Source organism: Taudactylus pleione, unplaced genomic scaffold, assembly GCF_031769625.1.
Source record: "Taudactylus pleione unplaced genomic scaffold, aTauple2 ptg000391l, whole genome shotgun sequence".
Classification (NCBI taxonomy): domain Eukaryota; kingdom Metazoa; phylum Chordata; class Amphibia; order Anura; family Myobatrachidae; genus Taudactylus; species Taudactylus pleione.
Genome location: NW_028284792.1, coordinates 8,379,036 through 8,398,142, shown reverse-complemented (window position 1 = coordinate 8,398,142; position 19,107 = coordinate 8,379,036). Strand labels below are relative to the sequence as shown.

Genomic DNA, 19,107 nt, shown 5'->3' with positions numbered 1-19,107 from the left:
GTTATTTTATACTGTATTTGAATAATTTTGTGCTTTAAACAAAGTTTGTGTACACTGAACCATCAGAAAGCAAAGGTTTCACTATCTCAGTCATGCTAAAAATATTCCGTATTTCAGAATATTTGGATATGGGAGACTCAACCTGTATCAACATTGTAACATCAGTGTTGACATGATGAATGTTGGACATATATACCAAACCCATCTTAATGAAATGCATTCCACTCTGCCAATCCACTCACGCACTGATAAACTAGTTATTTTATTTATTATTTTATAAAACAGGGGCACTTTATGGATATTATAAAAAAGGCTTAGGCAAATTTTGCAGCGGTGTTGAAAGACTTGTCAATAAATTGTTCATGCCTGTTATTACTGAAGTATGCTCAATTAGTTCTGAGACCCTTCAGCATGTAAACACTCAACTGTCTCAATTTCCAATATGCAAAATGTTTTTTTTGGGTTTTTTTACATATCTTAGATTCAAGACATCTGAGACAAATGAGAACCATTGTTCGATAACTGCAGGGAAACCCTTCATACACTGTCATATTGTGGAGTGCTAGTGTGCACTACCTCATGCAAGAAAATTATTTAATTTTATGTGATATTTCTGCTTATATAGTTATGGACATTAATTGATCCATGCATTTTAAACAGCATATAAAGAGTAATGAACTTTACTTATAAGTTTATGTCGGAGATCAAATGCATGGTTTAAATCTTTTCTTTTAAATACTATTTTTTTATTATGAACCAAATAAACATTACTATTCCAGCCAATTTTACAATGGCCTGCTTGTTAAACCTTTAGTTACAGCAAAGGTTGTGCAAGTCTTTGCTTTGTCTTACAACACTATTCAATCTATTATAACAGCCAAGTATGCAGCAAGGACTCTTCCAAGGGAAGCTAGGATCTGGTAGTGAGCCAGAACATCTCTCTCTCAGTCATAAACTGCTTGGTGCAAAAGAGGGTTTATCTACAAAGTGTGAAAAGAGGCTAATATTTTTTTTATGTAGCTCTGCAAGTGCGTGCCAGACACAATCTGGTCAAGGATGTAATCAACCATTTACAATGTATTTGTTGCAGTGTGCTAAGAAACAAGGAGAATACAATCTTTGACTTAGTAATAGGAATGATTAACAATAAGAACAGTAATGAGGGTGCACAAAAACATAACACCCATAACATTCTGTTAAATGGCAGTTAGGATGAAATTGGGTAATGCTAAACAAAGAACAAGTTTAGGTTGGCACTAGAAATATACAACTCTTTAGCTGGGATTCTGTTCATATAGCCTGTGAAGCTTACAATGGCAACAGCGGGCACCATTATAGTCTTGTTACTCATTCCCAACTCAGATATAATAATTGTATTTAAGATATAAAGAAACATTAAAACTGAAGCTGAAGTGAACACCAAATAACACATATTAGTCACAGCAGTGGTACATAATTAATATACATCTGCAGGAAATTATTTATCCTAGCATTACTCATTTCCTGACTTTCAATCTATATTATACCAAAACCATGCAATGAGATCTGTTGAATGTAGTAGTAAGTAGCTCACCTTAATGAACTCTATTCAAAATAGAGTTTCCCCTCCCCTGGTACCAGCTTCTCTTACTATACAAATGCGACCAAAACTCAGAAAATGCAGTTTCATAATTTTGGCCGTATTTCCATATGTACCAAGCTACGGAATAGGCTACATTCCGGAGCTCGGACCTGGTAGGTAACAATACCTAATAGAAGCGTATGGGGTTCTTCTGAGAGGGATCCAATCGGACCCCCCCCAGTGGCGCGGACCGTTCTGCATATGCAGAAAGAGACTTCTGTGTATTAAACCTAGAAGTCCCTCTAGCATCTACCTATTGCAAAGGACGTCTCTTATAGAGAGAGCTGTCCTTTGTGATTTTAATTTTATTTTACCGGTCGGAATTAATCAATGTCAAGCTCCTGAAGCTAGGACATGACTGCGTGCTGGACTTCACCGTCGCCTGCTAATCGCCTTCCACCCAGGAACTTCTCCAATGGTCCAAAGAGATGGAAATCACTCTGTCATGTCAGGGCTAGAGGGAAGATGGCCAGTAACTCCCAATGGTAGTGCCATCACAACTCACGCATGCGGTTGTCTGTGTGGGGCCTGGCGTTATTGTACAGTAATACGTCGCCTGTTCGCAGCAAACCAGGTCGCTATTATGACACATTGAATGCTGTCCGCCAGCTGGGTTGCTGCTCACAGTATCTCCTTTGGTAAGGAAAATCAATAAGAAGCACACCCTTGTGGACCCAAAACATGATCGCCAAGACCTTCTTTGCTGATGGAGTTGTTTTGACTTTCTTTGAAGGTGGGAACGTTGCGTGTTTCCATGTCATGGATACCCGCTTTGTCTCCGGTGTCAAGTGATGCATTCCCTCTTCATGGTACTGTGTCAAAATGCACGAGAGATATTCACATCCTTTTGGTTTTATGAACTTCTGTGAGTTGCTTCGGTACCCAGTGTGAACACTTTTTCCGGTACCCCAGTTACTCATGAACAATGTTGTGCACAGTACCCACTGAGATGTTTAGTTCATTATCAATATCACTAACTCGAATGCGTCCTTCCCTCTAACGCATTTGTTAAGACAGTATGACTGATATGAAACTCAGTCTAATAGCTGTAAGGGGCAGCAGTGGTCTACTTGCTGTGGTCTGGCGTAAAATTAGAGAACATTACACACGTAAGGGATCTTATTACCAGGGGTGTAGCAAGATCTATAGAGGCCCCATAGCAAAATTTTCACAGCTCTGGGTCACCAGTTCACCTTACACGGGTCATTCCTGTGTTACATCCTGCTCGCTAACCGGATTGGATTGCCAGGTCACTCAACCTGGGAATCCAATCCTGGCCCCTTTTACACTGTGCCGCAACCTGGGTTAACACAGCTATAACCCGGGTTATTTGGCCAGTGTAAAAGGGGTATAATTGAGGAGAGGTGGAGCAGACTGGGCCAGTGACAGCAGATGCTCTGCAGCAGCAATCAGAGGTGGCCTGGGCCCTGTAGCAGCCCCATTCTCAGAACCGACTGCAAAATAGGACAGGTGTGTAGACATATATTTGGTGCTGAATCTGCATACAGGTCTCCAGTAGGACTGTGTCAACAGTCTGGTCTGGAGTTGGAGCCTCAGAGGTATGTGTGTACCCATCTTAAGTCATGTAGCGTCATATCAGAAGAATAATTTCCTTTATCAATTTCTTTCTAAATTAAAAACTGCAGTTGTAACGTAAGAAGGTATTTGAAGGGGGGTAATGGTGACAGGCCAAAACTTGTTATATAGTCCTTACCTGATTCTTTTTCTGAAGATGTTGCTGTTCAGGACTTTATTGGAAAATGTTATGCAAAGTCCACATCAGTAGTTGTTATCCAAAGTTGCTTACATAAAGCAGAACTACTCAATCAATGTAGGACAAAGTGTTACCACAAAATGGCTGCCAGTAGCTGGGCGTTCTTTTTATTGGGCTGTGACATCACAATACATGCAGGCAGCAGCTAGAGATGGCTGTAGCTTAGATCAGTTCTGGGCCCAGATGCCCTGCAGCAGCACTCTGGTGAGAATATGGGGCTCAGGAGATGGCAGTGTAACTCAGTGAAGGGAAAGACGGCCTGGGCCCTGTAGCTACCGTTCCCTCTACACCTACTATAGCTACGCCCTTGCTTGTTACCTTACTTTTTGAACCACCCTTGCACATATATGTACAAGTTGAAAAAATGTACGCAATGAGAGGTCTTCTTACCTTATTTATTGCACCACCCTCGTCTATACTGTCTGCTTAGCATCTTGTCCCTCTATACTGGTTTTCTCTAACAGACACTGAGAGAAATCGCCTGCTTTCATTTATAAGATAACAAAACGTAGAATTTACAGCTTAATTAAAAAGGCGACACGTGTGTGTCCTTTAACCGTCATGCTACAGATATGTCCTTGTACATATTTGCTGCAATTGGCACTGGGTGTCTTTTTAGCATTTTTCTTGCCAAAATGTGTCTAATATGCAATGTGATGCGACTAGGACACACCAGCAGACTGCGGTGATTAATTTGATATGTGACACTTATATTTGTTTGTGACAGAGTCTCTCAAGCTGTATACGATGTTCTACAATGTAGCGGCCGCAGCTTGTGGTTCATATACAGACTCAGGTGCTAGGTGCACACAGATATACAAGTGTCGCATATCAAATTAATTAAGGTTAGATGTATGAGGACACAACAGGGACGCCTACCGGGCGGCAGCTGGAATACAATCTTCCAGCAGCCGCCAATTTCAGGCCCCTTTGTATTCTTGTATCTACCCACAGTGTCTGCAGGCAGCTGATCACTGCTGATGAGGTAGCTCGACAGTACCCCCAACCCAGTGGGAAAATGTAAGTCAAGCAGCCCTCTGCCCCCCAGTATATAGCCAGCGGCTGCAGAGAGGAGTAGCCGACAGGAAAATGTAAAGTTGCGATGCCCGATTCGATACTTTATTTATAATATAGTGTTGGATACATTTTAAATAGATATTCTTGACCTAACTCAATCATAAAAAGCCTGACAACTGCTAAACAGGTTTTTGACAAAAATATTAGCCAGTTAAGTGGTTAAAGAGGGTGTGATAATTTTTTCAGAGGCAATTGCTGAGGTGAATTATCCTGACAGCAGCATGCTTAATGGACTGAAGTGCAGCAGTCTTAGGAGGTGATTTAATTCAGCGGAAGTTGAACAGCATCGGGAGGGAGCTACTGGAACTATTCAATTTATCGTGCTGTTAAGGCAACTAAATGATTTCTTCTCGCACCCTTCAGGAGTGCCGGCCGCAAGGCTGTTTTCCAGCTTAGCGCGGCGCTAACAACCTCACAGCCGGCACTTTAGTCAGAGAATGCCGGTTCTCGCGACAAACACCCAGGTTAAGTCGCAAGACACGCCATTCTCCAACTTAACTTGTAAATGTCAGACTAAACAGCGCACTGAATTGATTAGCTCCGGGACCAACTTCCTGGCGCTATTCAACTCCCGCTGTATTGGATCACCCCCTATGTGGCTAAAGCCTGGCTAGCCAACTTGAGAAAGGAGTGCATGTACTGTGGCCTTTAGTTACATTATGTGCCAGAAAGGGTCACATCTGAGAAAATACTGTGATACAAAAGTAGTATTTGTTCAGTGATTTACTCAGGTGTAAAACCAGTAAAAGGTATAATTTTTCACCTTAGTAAAACTATGCAACACTACTGGGGGGCAGATTTAATGTTGGAAAGGGGGCATTATCCTACATTGACATGGTTAATCCAGTTGCAAATTCTCATCCCCTACTTGGATTTGGCCCAACTGTAAATGCGCAATTATAAAAGCAGTTATTTACCAGGAAAGAACAGAGTCATTGGACCTTTGGACTGGGCAGTGAACATGTAATGTGTTAGTTTAGTGAGGGTCACATTGGAATGACACAGATAGAAACCAGACTGGAAAGAACTGAAGTAGGTTGTTTTTAAAGGCATTGGGTCCATTGGTTATATGCAAGCCAGAGAGCTTTGAGAAGGGAGCAAAGAGATGGGTTACAGGCTCCCAAGTCATGTGGGAGAATTTATTAATTTTTAACAAAGGGGAGGGGGCACGCACTAAGGTGGCCGATAGAGTTGCTGTTCTGTGGCTGATTGAAACCAGGTGAAATGCACACTTGAAGTCAGTCAGCCACTGAACCTGTGAAATTCATGTTAGTCTCTGATTAAAGGGATAGCTAGTGCCAGAGTAAGTGGGAAGGATACATAGTGTTCACATTTTTATTGCAAGTGGTTGAGAGATGTAGATAATGGACCTCTCTCATATTAAAAGAATAAGAGGTGTGAGGGTGATAAAGTAAGATGATGAGTATGAGGATATGAAAACTTCTGAGAAAGTGGAGTAATTATGTCTTTGAAACAGTTGTCTAGAGTTGGGTACACACTAAACGGGCGACCCCCCCACTTACGGGCCGACATGCGGCCGTTACACATTAGATGAACCGGTGCCCAAGCACTCGATAGGTCGGCCCCTGTAGCCTCCCACTGCATGGGGTCGCGAGCCACAGTCAGATTGAGCTGCATGTAGGGCCGACCTGACAAAGCGGCTGACGACTCCACGGGGGAGCACACTGCTCGAATTAGTGGGTACACACTGCACGATTTTTTGTTCCGATACATTTGAAATCATCAAATCTGCCACAATATTGTCTCGTGTGTACCCAGCTTAAGTCTTGACCCATAGAGTAGACTAGCAGTATAAAGTCAGTTATAACCATTCTTATAAAGGACACCAAGCACTTGTTCTACCAGCGTCACTTATCCCGATACAAGTCATTCTACTCTTTTTCTGGACATTTCACCAATAAGCTACACTTTTTTCCCCCACAAGGACACAAAATGTAAAAAATTAAGAAAATGAAACTGCTTTATCGGTATTGTACTATTGTATTATGGTGCGCCATTACATACCATCATCACCACCATGGAATTGTAAGGTGCTACAGTGCACTGCAACCCAGGACAGTGGGGAAAACACAGCATACATAAAACAGGGACATATAAAGGTAGACATAAAAATACAGTCAAGAAAATAGATGTTAGGACAGGCCTTAATCACGAGTGAGCTTACTGTGGGGGAAATGGCACATCTGTGATAAGAGGAGTGAGTGTAGTTCAGAGTGGTACAGAGAGAATGTATCAGTGTAAGTGGTACACAGCTGGGATTAAGGTTAGCTCTAATAAAATAAAAAGGTTTTCAGAGAGCTACTAATATTCTCTCGTGACAAAAGTTGAATTTCCAAGTAATGTCATAAAAACACACAAGTTACAAATGTTCATTTTAATTAGTTCCACAGAAATACTGATTTCTAACTTCAAAGTTTAGCAGGCATTAGATATTAATTTATACAATACAAATAGACACACACGATAGCTAATATGGTACAATCAGAAGAAGTTCCTGTAAAACCTAGATTAACGAGGCTGAACCAATCCTTCACAACCATCAGCTAATGGCTGAATGACGTCATATGGCTTCCTGCAGAATAAATAAAATATTGTTGCTATGGAGAATACCAGCTGCAGGGCCTGTAACAATATAAAGCATTTTTAGCTACTCAGAATAGCTTAAAGATAACACAGCAACAGGGGCAACCCACTAGCCGGACATGGGTGAGTGTCATAATTATGGGGAATGACATAAAGCACAGACTTATTCATTGCCTTCATCCACAGCTTTCCAAAACTTAACAGCTCTTGTCGTCATGTCTCTAAAGCTGGGTACACACTGACAGATATATCGCTCATTCCACTGAAAGGGTGATAAATCTGTAGTGCATCGGAGGGTGTGTAAAGACGATACGTCTGTGAGCATAGTCATTCACAGACATATCACACCTGCCTTGCAGCAGAGCCGAAACATCTTGCAGATATATCGGAACACATGGCTGTCTTTATGGGCGACCCGTAGACCGCTGGTGACTGACAACTGGGCGGTCAAATTTAAATACACATCAGGCGGACAATTGGTAAGTGTGTATACACACTTAAGAATCGTTAGATAGGTTGGCTAAATGGTCAACCCGTCGGCCTGGTGTGTACCCAGCATAACACTAAAACTTCCCTGGTACATTAGACTTCATAAAATGGGTCTAGTCATATTAAATCGGCCACTGTGTGAAAGCTCATGTTTTATTTAACCCCTTACTGCTAATAGTTTTCTCAGTCCAGTGCTGAACCCAGTTTTCAACATTTGTACTAGTCATATCCCAACATCAACAGCAGATTTTTTTTTTTTATGCAGTATTCACGCAAACTATACTTTGTTTTGCAAGTAGTCTTGGCATTTTCCAAAAATACAATTTGTATTTTGGCTCCACCTAACAAGCCAAATAAAATGTAACCAAAATGGCCAAAGTAGTGCTTTTAATTGAAACTTTAATAAAGTGAACTAAAAGCAATTATTATTTTATTTTTATATAAACAATACAAACACATTTGTGCTTTTTGCTTCGGCATAATCTACCTCTCCAGAATAGCAATTAGCAATAGTTTTGAGTGCAGGTTTTCAAAATACAATCTTCACTTAAATGATGCATTTTTTATTAGAGATGAGTGGTTCAGTTTTACTCGGCTGTAGGTCTTGGCTGTAGTTAGCAGATTCATAAGTGCAGATTTCACAAGTGCAAAATAGATTTTAGATTTGTTTGAATGATATATTTAGGTAATCAGAATTTGTTAACTGAAGTCTGCTGCAGAACATTACTCCTGATGTGCTGCTTTGTATAAATTATATATATTTTTTTGTAATCAGAATTTGTTGTCTGAAGTCTGCTGGTGCCTTATATTTTATTGTATATAAATTGCAATAAGTGCCATCTCCATTCTTTAGATTGAGTGTAGGCATGATTGAGCTTAAGTCCTAAATGTTTGGTATGTGCTACATGTTTGTTTAAGCCAATTTATTGCTAGGTCTGTATTGATTGGCCATTGGGGGGGGGGGGGAGGTTGTCATTAATCAGGGGGCACACTTGGTTACATCTCTACTTAAATATCACTCACTAGGCCTTGACTGTAGTTAGCAGATTCCTAAGTGCAGATTTCACATGTGCAAAATAGATTTTAGGAAACATTTTGGCGTTACACCGGCGTTTAACAAAAGTAAAACCCCTTTCATCATCCAAAACGAAACTACAATCAACACTGCATATGGTCACCTATGGAGCCATCAAGTGAGTTCACTACCTCTTCATAACAAACACCTGCTGCCTGCATAACCAAGGATATGCAACACTGAGCTCCTTGTTTGATCATGAAAAAAGAAATGACCATGTCACTTGCTACTATTTGTGCTGCCTCTACATATCTGTACCAATGCCAATTTACCTCTTTAACCTTGCATATACTGTCTGATTTACCATTGCTTTTTTTGCCTAGCCTCACAACATCAAACTACTAATATAGTCTTATTTATTTTTAATTTGCTAAACCCATATATTCACATATATTCGCCTCAATTAAAAAAAAAAAAAACATTCACCAAGTGTTTTCATCAGCATTTTTGCAAAATAGCACTGTCATTCGCATAGAGACACTATATGCCTACTTCCAGTTTTCCTCCTTATTCTTACCTCACCATGAACATGTCTTCTTTAAAATTCTCCCTTTACTCAGTGCCTACCTAATCCTTCATTCTGCACTCTGTTCCCACCTCTATCCTCCCCCCCCCAGTCTCCCCCACTTCTTCCTCACCTTCTCTTCCCTCCTGTCTGTATTCCTCCCCCTCCTCTCCTATTACTCCACTTTCATTCTTTTCTCCCCCACAATGGTCCTACTACCCCACCACTAAGCTCTGCACCCAACCTCCTCTCCCTCTCACCTCACCACTACTTCATCTGCATCACACTAAACTCCCTCCCTTTCCTAGAAATGCATCCCACCTCTCTTGCCTACTGATTACTTCCTTCCACCTCCAAGATTTTGCCCGTGCTGCTCCCTACCTCTGGAACTCTCTCTCTCTCCGACTCTCTACAAATGGGCTCTCAAGACTCACTTCTTCAAAGCCTTCTAGCTCTCATCCTAACCTGCTGCTCCATGCTTCTTCCTCACCGTCTACCCTATCTGTGTCACCCCTGTCTGTCTGCTCCTCCCCTTTAGAATGTAAGCTCTCATGAGCATGGCAGTCTTCGCCTTCCCTCACTCATACGATCATCTACTCTAAACTCCCCACAAGGGCACTTAACATTGGTTGCTGATGCCCTGCTGCTTTTTTGAGTGTTATGATCACTATTGCAGCACTGTTTATAAACTGTTTTTATCCTGTATTGTTTTGTACTGCAAGTTGCTGTTTTTGTGTTTTCTTATTTATGTACTTTGTGAGGAGCTGCGGAACCTTTTTCTGTCATATAAAGGATAATAAAAATATTTTTATATATTTTTTTGCTTATTTTCGCAGTGTTATTTTAAAAACTTACAGTGTGTAGGACTACTATAGTAACCCAATAAGACACATTGTTTAAAAATAGATACTTCTTTCACATCTAGGGAGAAATTAAATTTTTCCATGCTCACCGGTGATTACGAGAAAATAGCTGCAAAAAACAATCATTTGAAAGAGGGAGCTCCTCTCGACCAAGTGTGGGTACCATCACGTGTGCAGGTGCAATTACGAGGGAGACAGTTTTCTGTAGCGCAGGCTTAATAATTATCACCAGCTATCACTACTAATTACTACCATGTCACACATCCCAACATTCTCTATTTAGCTCTCTCCCCTTCTGCTTCTATTAGTTGGTGATATAGATTGCCTAAACCAGTTCCCAACCACGTGCCATGCACATTCATCCGATTTACAATAGCAAAACTCAAACACATCACCTATCTCCCGTCCTCTAAACCACTTAACAGTGCCATATTGAATGCATGCTCTGTCTGTAAAAAACTCATCCATTACCTCTTTCTCTCAAATAATATCAACCTTCTGACAACAGAATCGTGGCTCACACAATCAGACACTGCCTCACCTGAAGCCTTTTCACACAGTGGTTTCCACTTCATTCACAGCCCCAGGCCTGGAAGCAGACAGAGGTGGAGTTGGATTACTTCTTCCCCAACATTGCACACTCACAGTTCTAACAAATGTCCCATCACTGACCGTCACATCTTTTGAAGAACATACTATCAGGATTTTCAACGCGTTGCCATGATATATCGTCCCCTGTGTCACATCAACAGTTTCTTGCACATTTCTGTGCCTGGTTCTCTCATTTCTTATCCTCTGATACCCCCAAAATAATGATGGGCTATTTCAACATCCCTATTGATCACATTCTCCTTGTGCCTCAATACTACTCTCTCTAACCTCCTCTCTCGGGATTCTCCCAATGGACTGACTTCTCTACTGATCATGATGACCACTGCTTAATCTTGTATTCACTAGACCAGTGGTTCCCAAACTGGATGACGTGGCAAGTTGTTGGTCCAGGACCAAATTAAATGATTTAAGGTCCAAGTGATAGGCAAAACCAGTGACAGTGGCTGCCAATCATAATATATGCTGACAAACAGAAGCACAACCCTGTCCCTCACCACATAACTGAACCTACGGATGTTAGGTAAGCACTACAGGTTGAGTCTCCCATATCCAAAATGCTTGGGACCAGGGGTATTTTGGATAAAGGAATATTCCGTATTTTGGAATATTTGCATTTAATAATTAAATATCTTTGGAATGGGACCCAAATATACACACAGAATGCATTTGTGTGTTATATACACCTTATACACACAGCCTGCGGGTAATTTTATACAATATTTTCAACAATTTTGTGGCTCAAACAATGTTTGTGTACAGAAATTAAATTCATTTATGTTTCATATACACCCTATACACACAGCATGTAGGTCATTTTATACATTATTTTTAATAATTTGTGCCTTAGACAAAGTTTGTGTACATTACCCATCAACAATCAAAGGTTTCATTATCTTAGTCATGCCAAAAAAAAATCCTTATTTTGGAATATTTGTATATGGGAGACTCAACCTGTATTTCATTTAATAATATTAGCTGAATATCACAAAAATAACTTTTGGCCTAGGGGTGCCATGGAAACAATGCTTATACTCTAGGGAGCCGTGATTGAAAAAAGACTATGCACTAGACTATGCTCAGTTCTGATTTTCTTAACACTTCTGTCCCCCTCTCAGACAACAACCTTATCACCTGCAAACACAGCTCCATTACTTCTATCTCTCTGTTATTAAACTCTACCTAGCCTCCTAAAACAATCATTTCCTCACATATACTTAAGGCTATCTACCACTCCTATTGGAAATGTAACACTGACAACATGCTTCTAATCTCACATCTCTGCTCAAGCTTCTACACACATTTCTAATACATTTAAATCACTTCCCAACCCTCCCATACCAAATCAACAAGTGCCCAAATATCTTGCCTTCTACTTTAATTATAAGATCCGACATGAAATGATATGCTCTCTGAGCCAGCAACCTGCTTACTACCCTGAACCCTCTTGCACCTCATCTATCTACTCTCTTACCTATCTACACTACAACCTCTCTGCCTGATAATCCTGTATCTTCACAAATTAGTTGAGCTCTGTATCCTATACTCATCCCACGTTAACTAAATTATGTAATCTCTCTATATTAATATCTTTCCATCATCATTCAAGCATGCGCTGCCTCATATGAGACTGTCTTCTAGCCTCCAAACTCTCACTGAAAACTCACCTCTCCAGGCAAGATTATCAAATTCCAAAACCACCCAAATAACTTCCATAAGCTATTCTACTAATTACCTCCACTCTACACAGTCCATACAACTTCATTTATGTCCTCTTTTTACGGTCACACATACCGCGACTCCAGGCCAATATGGCTTCGACTAGATCATATAGCCAACTGGGACCTTTGTAATCAATTTACAATATGTAGCACTTAGTCCTTGTGTAGCAAATTCCAATTTCCTTGTAAGATTGTAAGCTTGCCAGCATGGTCCTCTTACGTCTTGGTTTGTCTGTTATTACCCAGTCTTGTTTTATTACGGTTTAGTTCCCAATTGTAAATAGCAATGAAATATGCTTGCGCTACCTAAATGTTAATAAAATAAAGTGAGCATATCGTTTGAAAGAGGGGACTTCTCTCTTTTAAATGACAGAAGTACTGAGGATGCCCTTAATCATTGGTTGCTGGGCTGGGGGAGTTCTTCTCCCATCTATAGACTACATTTTTCCGTAGTGCACACTAACTACCAAGGAGTACAGATGTGACCTTTCTTACTTTTGTCTCACTCGTGCCAAATACCCCCACCAGGTAGCAAAACTTTTCAGCTCAAACTGCGCATGTTTGTAGAGTTAAAACAAATAGAAGCGGCAAAGCCGCATTGCTAGTGTACAGTGAACAATTTGGTGTGCAACATTTGTACATCTGTGTGCGACTGAGTCTGAATTTGTGCAACGTGTGTAAAAAGGGCTGATATGCTTTTCCTCACGTCAAGTTCCGCTGTGCTTCACCTACAACTTTGTACGTGTATAAATCGAATCATGTGCAGTTAAAGTCACAGATAAGCATCTCTGGTACACAATGAGCATCTTTTCGCTGCAATGCAATATGTAAAGAAAAATATGGCATGCTACTACTCCCGGAGCATCTCTGTTGCGCCTGGTGTCTCGCACCAGATGGCGTACGGACAAAAAGTGAGTGATGACACATCTATAACGTCTATGATGCATATTGGGGGGTGGAGGGGGGAGAGAATTAAATTAGCCGCGGTAAATTACTGCTCACTAATTGATCCCCGAGGCTATCCAGCACTTATTGGGGTGTTTATCTTTCGGGACTCAGCAGACTCCGAAAAAAATCCCTGATAATTAGCCTGTTTGCAGGAAGTCACCTATGAAAATACATAGAATCTCTGGTAAGTGGAAGGACCTATGTTTATTCACCTGAAGTGGGATTATTTTTTGGGTGCAAAAAACTGGCTCTTATTGAATTGCTTGAAACTAAAAAATGGGGAAAAATCCAGTTATTCGCCCCTGAAAAATTATCGGAGCTAATGGAATTCCCCCCATAGTTTAAAAAAAGGGTATTTCCTTTCAAAAGAAGGAGCCCAGATTTTTTGATGTTGTACAATGGGCAAGATACAGGGACTTAAATCAATTTCCCCACTTTTATAATTTTATTTTTTACAAAAGCATTTTTTTTACTAATACCCATTGACTACATCACTTGCTGAAGTGAATTGACAGACAAGTAACCAAGTAATTAAACATGTTAAACCTGAAAATAGAATCTCATTTAATTTTGGTCTAGTTCTACATGCAACAATTAATACAATTTATTGTTTAGAAAGGACTAATTTTAATATATATATGTTGGGAGCATCTTCATAATTTAAATATAAAACTAAAGCTGAATAAACAGTGGTCTTATAAAGAATTAAATTACGGTAATGGATAATTAAAAAAGTTATTTTAAACCCTTTATTTTTATTCTAATTACAGCGTATGTGACCAAATAATATAAATATAAAACAGATGTTCAGAAAGTAAACATGGATGAACACTCACCCGTCTTGTATTGTCAATGACCTTCTGATCTGGCTTCCCATAATTGGGTGGGTTGGCATAGGGATCATAACCTAGTTTGGCCAACATTGGTGCAATGGCAGCCATGTCTCTGGAAACATCTGCTGGTATTTTCCCAACCCATTTTGACAAGGCTTCCACATTCACTGGCTTGATGACTTGATCTGTGGAACGTTCTACCCTGAAAAAAAAAAAAAAATTGGTTACAGGAGATGACCTTCAGGTCGAAGAGCAATTTACTTTCACAGTTTGCATTACATAACCAAAATACTTTAATAAGGGTGATAATACACAAGTAGGTCTGGTGTGTTTGTGGAACATAAAATAGATGGAGAAAAAACCAGAGAGTGTCTTCTTCCTCCAGAAGAAAAACATTTATGTTGAGCATGGATAGTTAACCCACCAATGTCCATCCCTACCCTCAACTGTATGATACGCATCCTACCAGCTGCAAACTATGTAGTGCACTCCAGATGGCTGCCACCGCTAGGTACTTACATGGGCGGGATGAACAACACTTGGAACTATTCAGGCAGTGCGTATCGTATTAGACCAGGGCTCGACAAATTTTTGTAAAATCTAGGAGTCATCTTAAAAGTTTAGGAGCTAGACCATTGTCCATTACCAAAATATATGAAAGCTTGTATAGACCACCACACATGCCTTTCAGTGCCCCTCAACCTAGTAGTAAGCCCCCTGTAATAGTGCCCCCAATAGTAAGCTCCCTGTAATAGTGCCCCTAGTAGTAAGCCCCCTGTAGTAGTGCCTCCAGTAGTAAGCCCCTTGAAATAGTGCTTCCAGTAGTAAACCCCGTGAAATAGTTCCCCCAGTAGTAAGCCCCCTGTAGTAGCGCCCCCAGTACTAAGCCCCCTGTAGTAGTGGCCCAGTACTAAGCCCCCTCTAATAGTGCCCCCAGTACTAAGCCCCCTCTAATAGTGCCCCCAGTACTAAGCCCCCTCTAATAGTGCCCCCAGTACTAAGCCTGAGCCCCCTCTAATAGTGCCCCCAGTACTAAGCCTAAGCCCCCTCTAATAGTGCCCCCAGGACTAAGTCCCCTCTAATAGTGCCTCCAGTACTAAACTCCCTCCAATAGTGCCCCCAGGACTAAACTCCCTCTAATAGTGCCCCCAGGACTAAGCCCCCTCTAACAGTGCCCCCAGTACTAAGCCGCCTCTAATAGTGCACCCAGTACTAAGCCCCCTCTAATAGTGCCCCCAGTACTAAGCCCCCTCTAATAGTGCCCCCAGTACTAAGCCCCTTCTAATAGTGCCCCCAGTACTAAGCCCCCACTAATAGTGCCCCCAGTACTAAACCCCCTGTAAGTGTGCCACGCACACACACACAAAAAAAAAAAAACAGAATACTTACCTTAGGCCACGATCCTGCGTCTGCCGCTCTTTGGAACTATGGGATAGAAATCATGACATCTCTCCCATAATGCCCATGGGGGGAGCCGAACACCGGAGCTCAGGAGTGAGCTCCAGCAGCCGCTACAGGGAGTCGGGCGTCCGCTGGTAACAGGTGCTTGCCTGCGGAAGCGGCGGCGGGGGGGAATTTGGGCTTGGAAATCCCGGTCGCCAGGAGTAAAAACTTAGTCGCCATGGCGACCTGGCACCCGGGATTTGTCGAGCCCTGTATTAGACACTTAATTGTATACGTCTTAGCTTCATGTATTGCTTATCTCATACATTGTAACCTATACAGTAAGCCCAAGATGTCTGCCTCATCAGGTACTTTAGTGAGTAGGATGAACAATACATGGATCTGACGACTTTGTTAGGATCTTTCATCTCGCTTTAGTATAATGTAGCTTCCATATTTTGTGCAATCTCTTCCAGGTATTGCCTATTCCACCCAGTGTAACCTATGCAGTGTGCCCAAGATGGCTGACTCACCTGGTACCTTTGTGAGTAGGATAAATAATCCTTGGAATTTATTTTTCAACATGGCTGCATCAACCCTGTATTATGTTGATTGGCTTCTGTATTTCTTGTAAACCTATGTCTTTTGTCCATGCTCTATGTAAAATGCCTTGAGCGCTTCTGGAGAAATGTGCTATATAAATAAAATTATTATTATGAAATAAATCTGCAGTACTATATGGAACAGAGCAGGGTGCACAAACACAATTTTCAACATGGCCACACACGAATGATCTAATATGACATTTGGCATTCAGAGCTGTACACCCTCAAGATTGGGCTACTTTGCCATAGAAATAGGTCAAAATCATGAGGTTACGAGCATTATATACATACTGTACCACGCAAGAACCAATTAATTACACTGAAAACTCACTCACTACTATGACCTTCTAAAGATGTATTTATGAGCTCTGGTAAGTGCATACCAAACTTAACTTTTGAGAATCATTACTCTAGAGCAGGGGTGGCCAACCTCGAGTCGCATGCGGCTCTATTGGTTTTAAGATGCGGCTTCCCCTCACTGGAACTGGGAACGCTGGTCTCAGAAGTGGTCAGAGACTAAAGCAGCCTCTGATCGCTTCAGAGGCCAGCGTTCCCAGTGTTGTCTTGCGCGGGTGACGCCATGATGGCACCCGCGATGTGAGCAGTCTGCCCTACGTGCCTGCTGAATATAGTTAGATCCAGGCAGTGGCAACCAGAGCCAGCGTGGTAAGGTAAGTACTAGGCTGGTGGCACTACTTTAGGGGGCACAACTACAGGGGAGCACTGCTTAATGGGCATTCAAAAATGATAGAAAACAAGGATTGTCAAAAGTCCCACTAATAAAAAATTACAATTACCGACAGGCTGAGGTAAGTAGTCTAACCCTCCCCTCCCCCCCTTCCCTTCCCCTAACCCGCCTTTAGGGGTGCCTAACCCTAACCTCCCCTCGTTAGTGCCTAAACCTAACCCCCCCTCCCTAAAACCTAACCCTCCCGGGGGGGTGCCTAACCCTAACCCCCCTCCCCCGGGGTGCCTAACCCCCCCTTCCCCAAACTAACCCTCCCATGGGGGCTTGCCTAACCCTAAGTTCACCCGGGGTGCCCTAAACCTCCCCCCCCCCCACGGCTAACAGAACGGGCTTACCTCGATCGGGCTTGCGGCGTTCTGTATTCCGGCGTCGGTATTATGGCAGGTGTCGGACATAACACCTGACATAACTCCTTAGCCGGCATTCTGGCGTCAAGATTGTGATCGCATACAACTACATCCCTTGAGAGGAATAGCAGCAGTGGTGGACAGGCAAATGCCGCCTTGCATTTTACTCATACTTGCCAACTCTCCCGGATTGTCAGGGAGACTCCCTGAAAACACTAGCAATCTCCCTGATTACACCTTACCCCAATTATGTAGCTATTATATTAAAAAAACAAAAAAACAATACATATATTCAAATGGGATAATTGATATAATTTCCCTGCATTGATTATAAAGCACAATGATCCCTATGGCTACATGCTTTTTCATATAAGGTTCCTCTTGGACACTTATATGGAACCCTGCTTTGGGGCTCATTTACATTTGGATGTAAGGCTATTTTATGGCACGCCTCTCAGATGTAGCAGTATATACCCCACTTTACCGCCACGCTCAAAGGTGTTGCTTTCACAATCTCGCTGAAATGTTTTTTTCAAAAGTAGGCAAGTATGATTTTACCAGAGCACAGTCCATTGGAAACAACATCATGTGTGCATGTTGAACATCACGTGTGCATGTTGAACATCACGTGTGATATGCATGCCGGGCGAGAAAAGGACAGAGAATGAAAGACGGTATTAGTAATGGGATGGGAGAAGGCGCATGAGATGGGGGAGGCAGCTGGCTGAGACTGACCCGGCAATGCCAGGTTTATAACTACTAGTACATACATATTATATAATATATTATATATTATGCTTTTATACGCAGCTTTTAAAAAAAGTTTCCTCAAGGAGTACCAAAACAAAAAAGTACAGTAGATCTATTAGGCAGCTTCTGAAAGTGACATTTTTCACAAGCATAATTTTGTATACCGGGCTTTGAAATTTACTAACCAGCTGCATACTATTCTTGCCCTGCCCTTTTAGCTGCGCCCCAATAAAACAGCCTGCCCTATGCCCTCCCACGGGTAGCAGTGTCTCGTGGGTGGGAAAAGCTGCTGTGACAGATCTCTGCCGGGTGAATAGATACCGTGTGCATATTTTCACTGTGAGGGGAGAGCTTGAGAGAAGCCCAGCACCTCCGTAAGTGCCCACAAGTGAGACGAATTGGGGGCGCATTACAAAGCTACGCTCCCTCCCGCAGTCGGCCATGCCCCCTTTCTGCGCACATCCACATGAACACTAAAAGACTATGCAATACAACTTTAGCTTTCCGTTAAATTTGCATACTGAAAATATTCCATAATATGCCTTCTGCTTTTACCATCTTTTTTTTACCCACTCCTGCAGCATAAGGTACCAAGGGGCATATTTATTGAACAAATTTGTAGGGAAATCCACCGAAAACAATCGTTATCGGGGGATGGCAGCAAAATTTAAGCTGATATCTGCTGTGTTTCCCCACATCAGCAATCACTTTACATATAGCAGTGACAGGCTCCGGCCCTGGATCTAATTTTTATACATCTGGGTGCTACAGAATTTCTCATTTCCGTGAACAGCAACGATAAGAAATTCTAATTATTGGTCTAAAACCCGATAATTAATAAATGGGCCCCAAAGTATTAAACATTAACACTCTTGGTTGGCGAATTAATTGTTTTATTAAGGCACGATAATTAATGGGTGCCCGATGTTGCAATTGGATGCCCATTAATTATCGCACTTGTGGCGCCCAATTAAACAGGGTTAGCTGCATCTAAAGTCCGAGTTTTGGTGCCCAAGACCAGGACTTATTGAACATTTATGCTTGCCACCTCAGGAGGCAGGGTGCAGAAATGCTGGCGTTGGGGGCTATCGCACCTGAACGGAGCAACAATTTAATTGCTTCGACGGGCGCCCATCACTGACAGTAGCTGGTGCA

General features: G+C 41.8%; 1 protein-coding gene across 6 annotated transcripts in view; it reads right to left on the bottom strand.

Moving 5' to 3' along the window:
• Positions 1-19,107, bottom strand: part of TPST1 (tyrosylprotein sulfotransferase 1) — a 158,497-nt gene that overhangs the window by 52,063 nt on the left and 87,327 nt on the right. For 4 of the 6 annotated variants that reach the window (XR_015869702.1, XM_088445948.1, XM_088445947.1 and 1 more), the window contains exon 3: positions 14,123-14,321. Coding sequence is in view for 5 of the 6 variants with exons in the window: in XM_088445948.1 (XP_088302074.1) it covers positions 14,123-14,321 (199 nt within the window). In the remaining variant the exon portion in view is untranslated. Of the gene's footprint in view, positions 1-6,545; positions 7,066-10,549; positions 10,598-14,122; positions 14,322-19,107 lie in introns of those variants that run through there. The other 2 variants (XM_088445950.1, XM_088445951.1) reach the window with 2 other exon arrangements.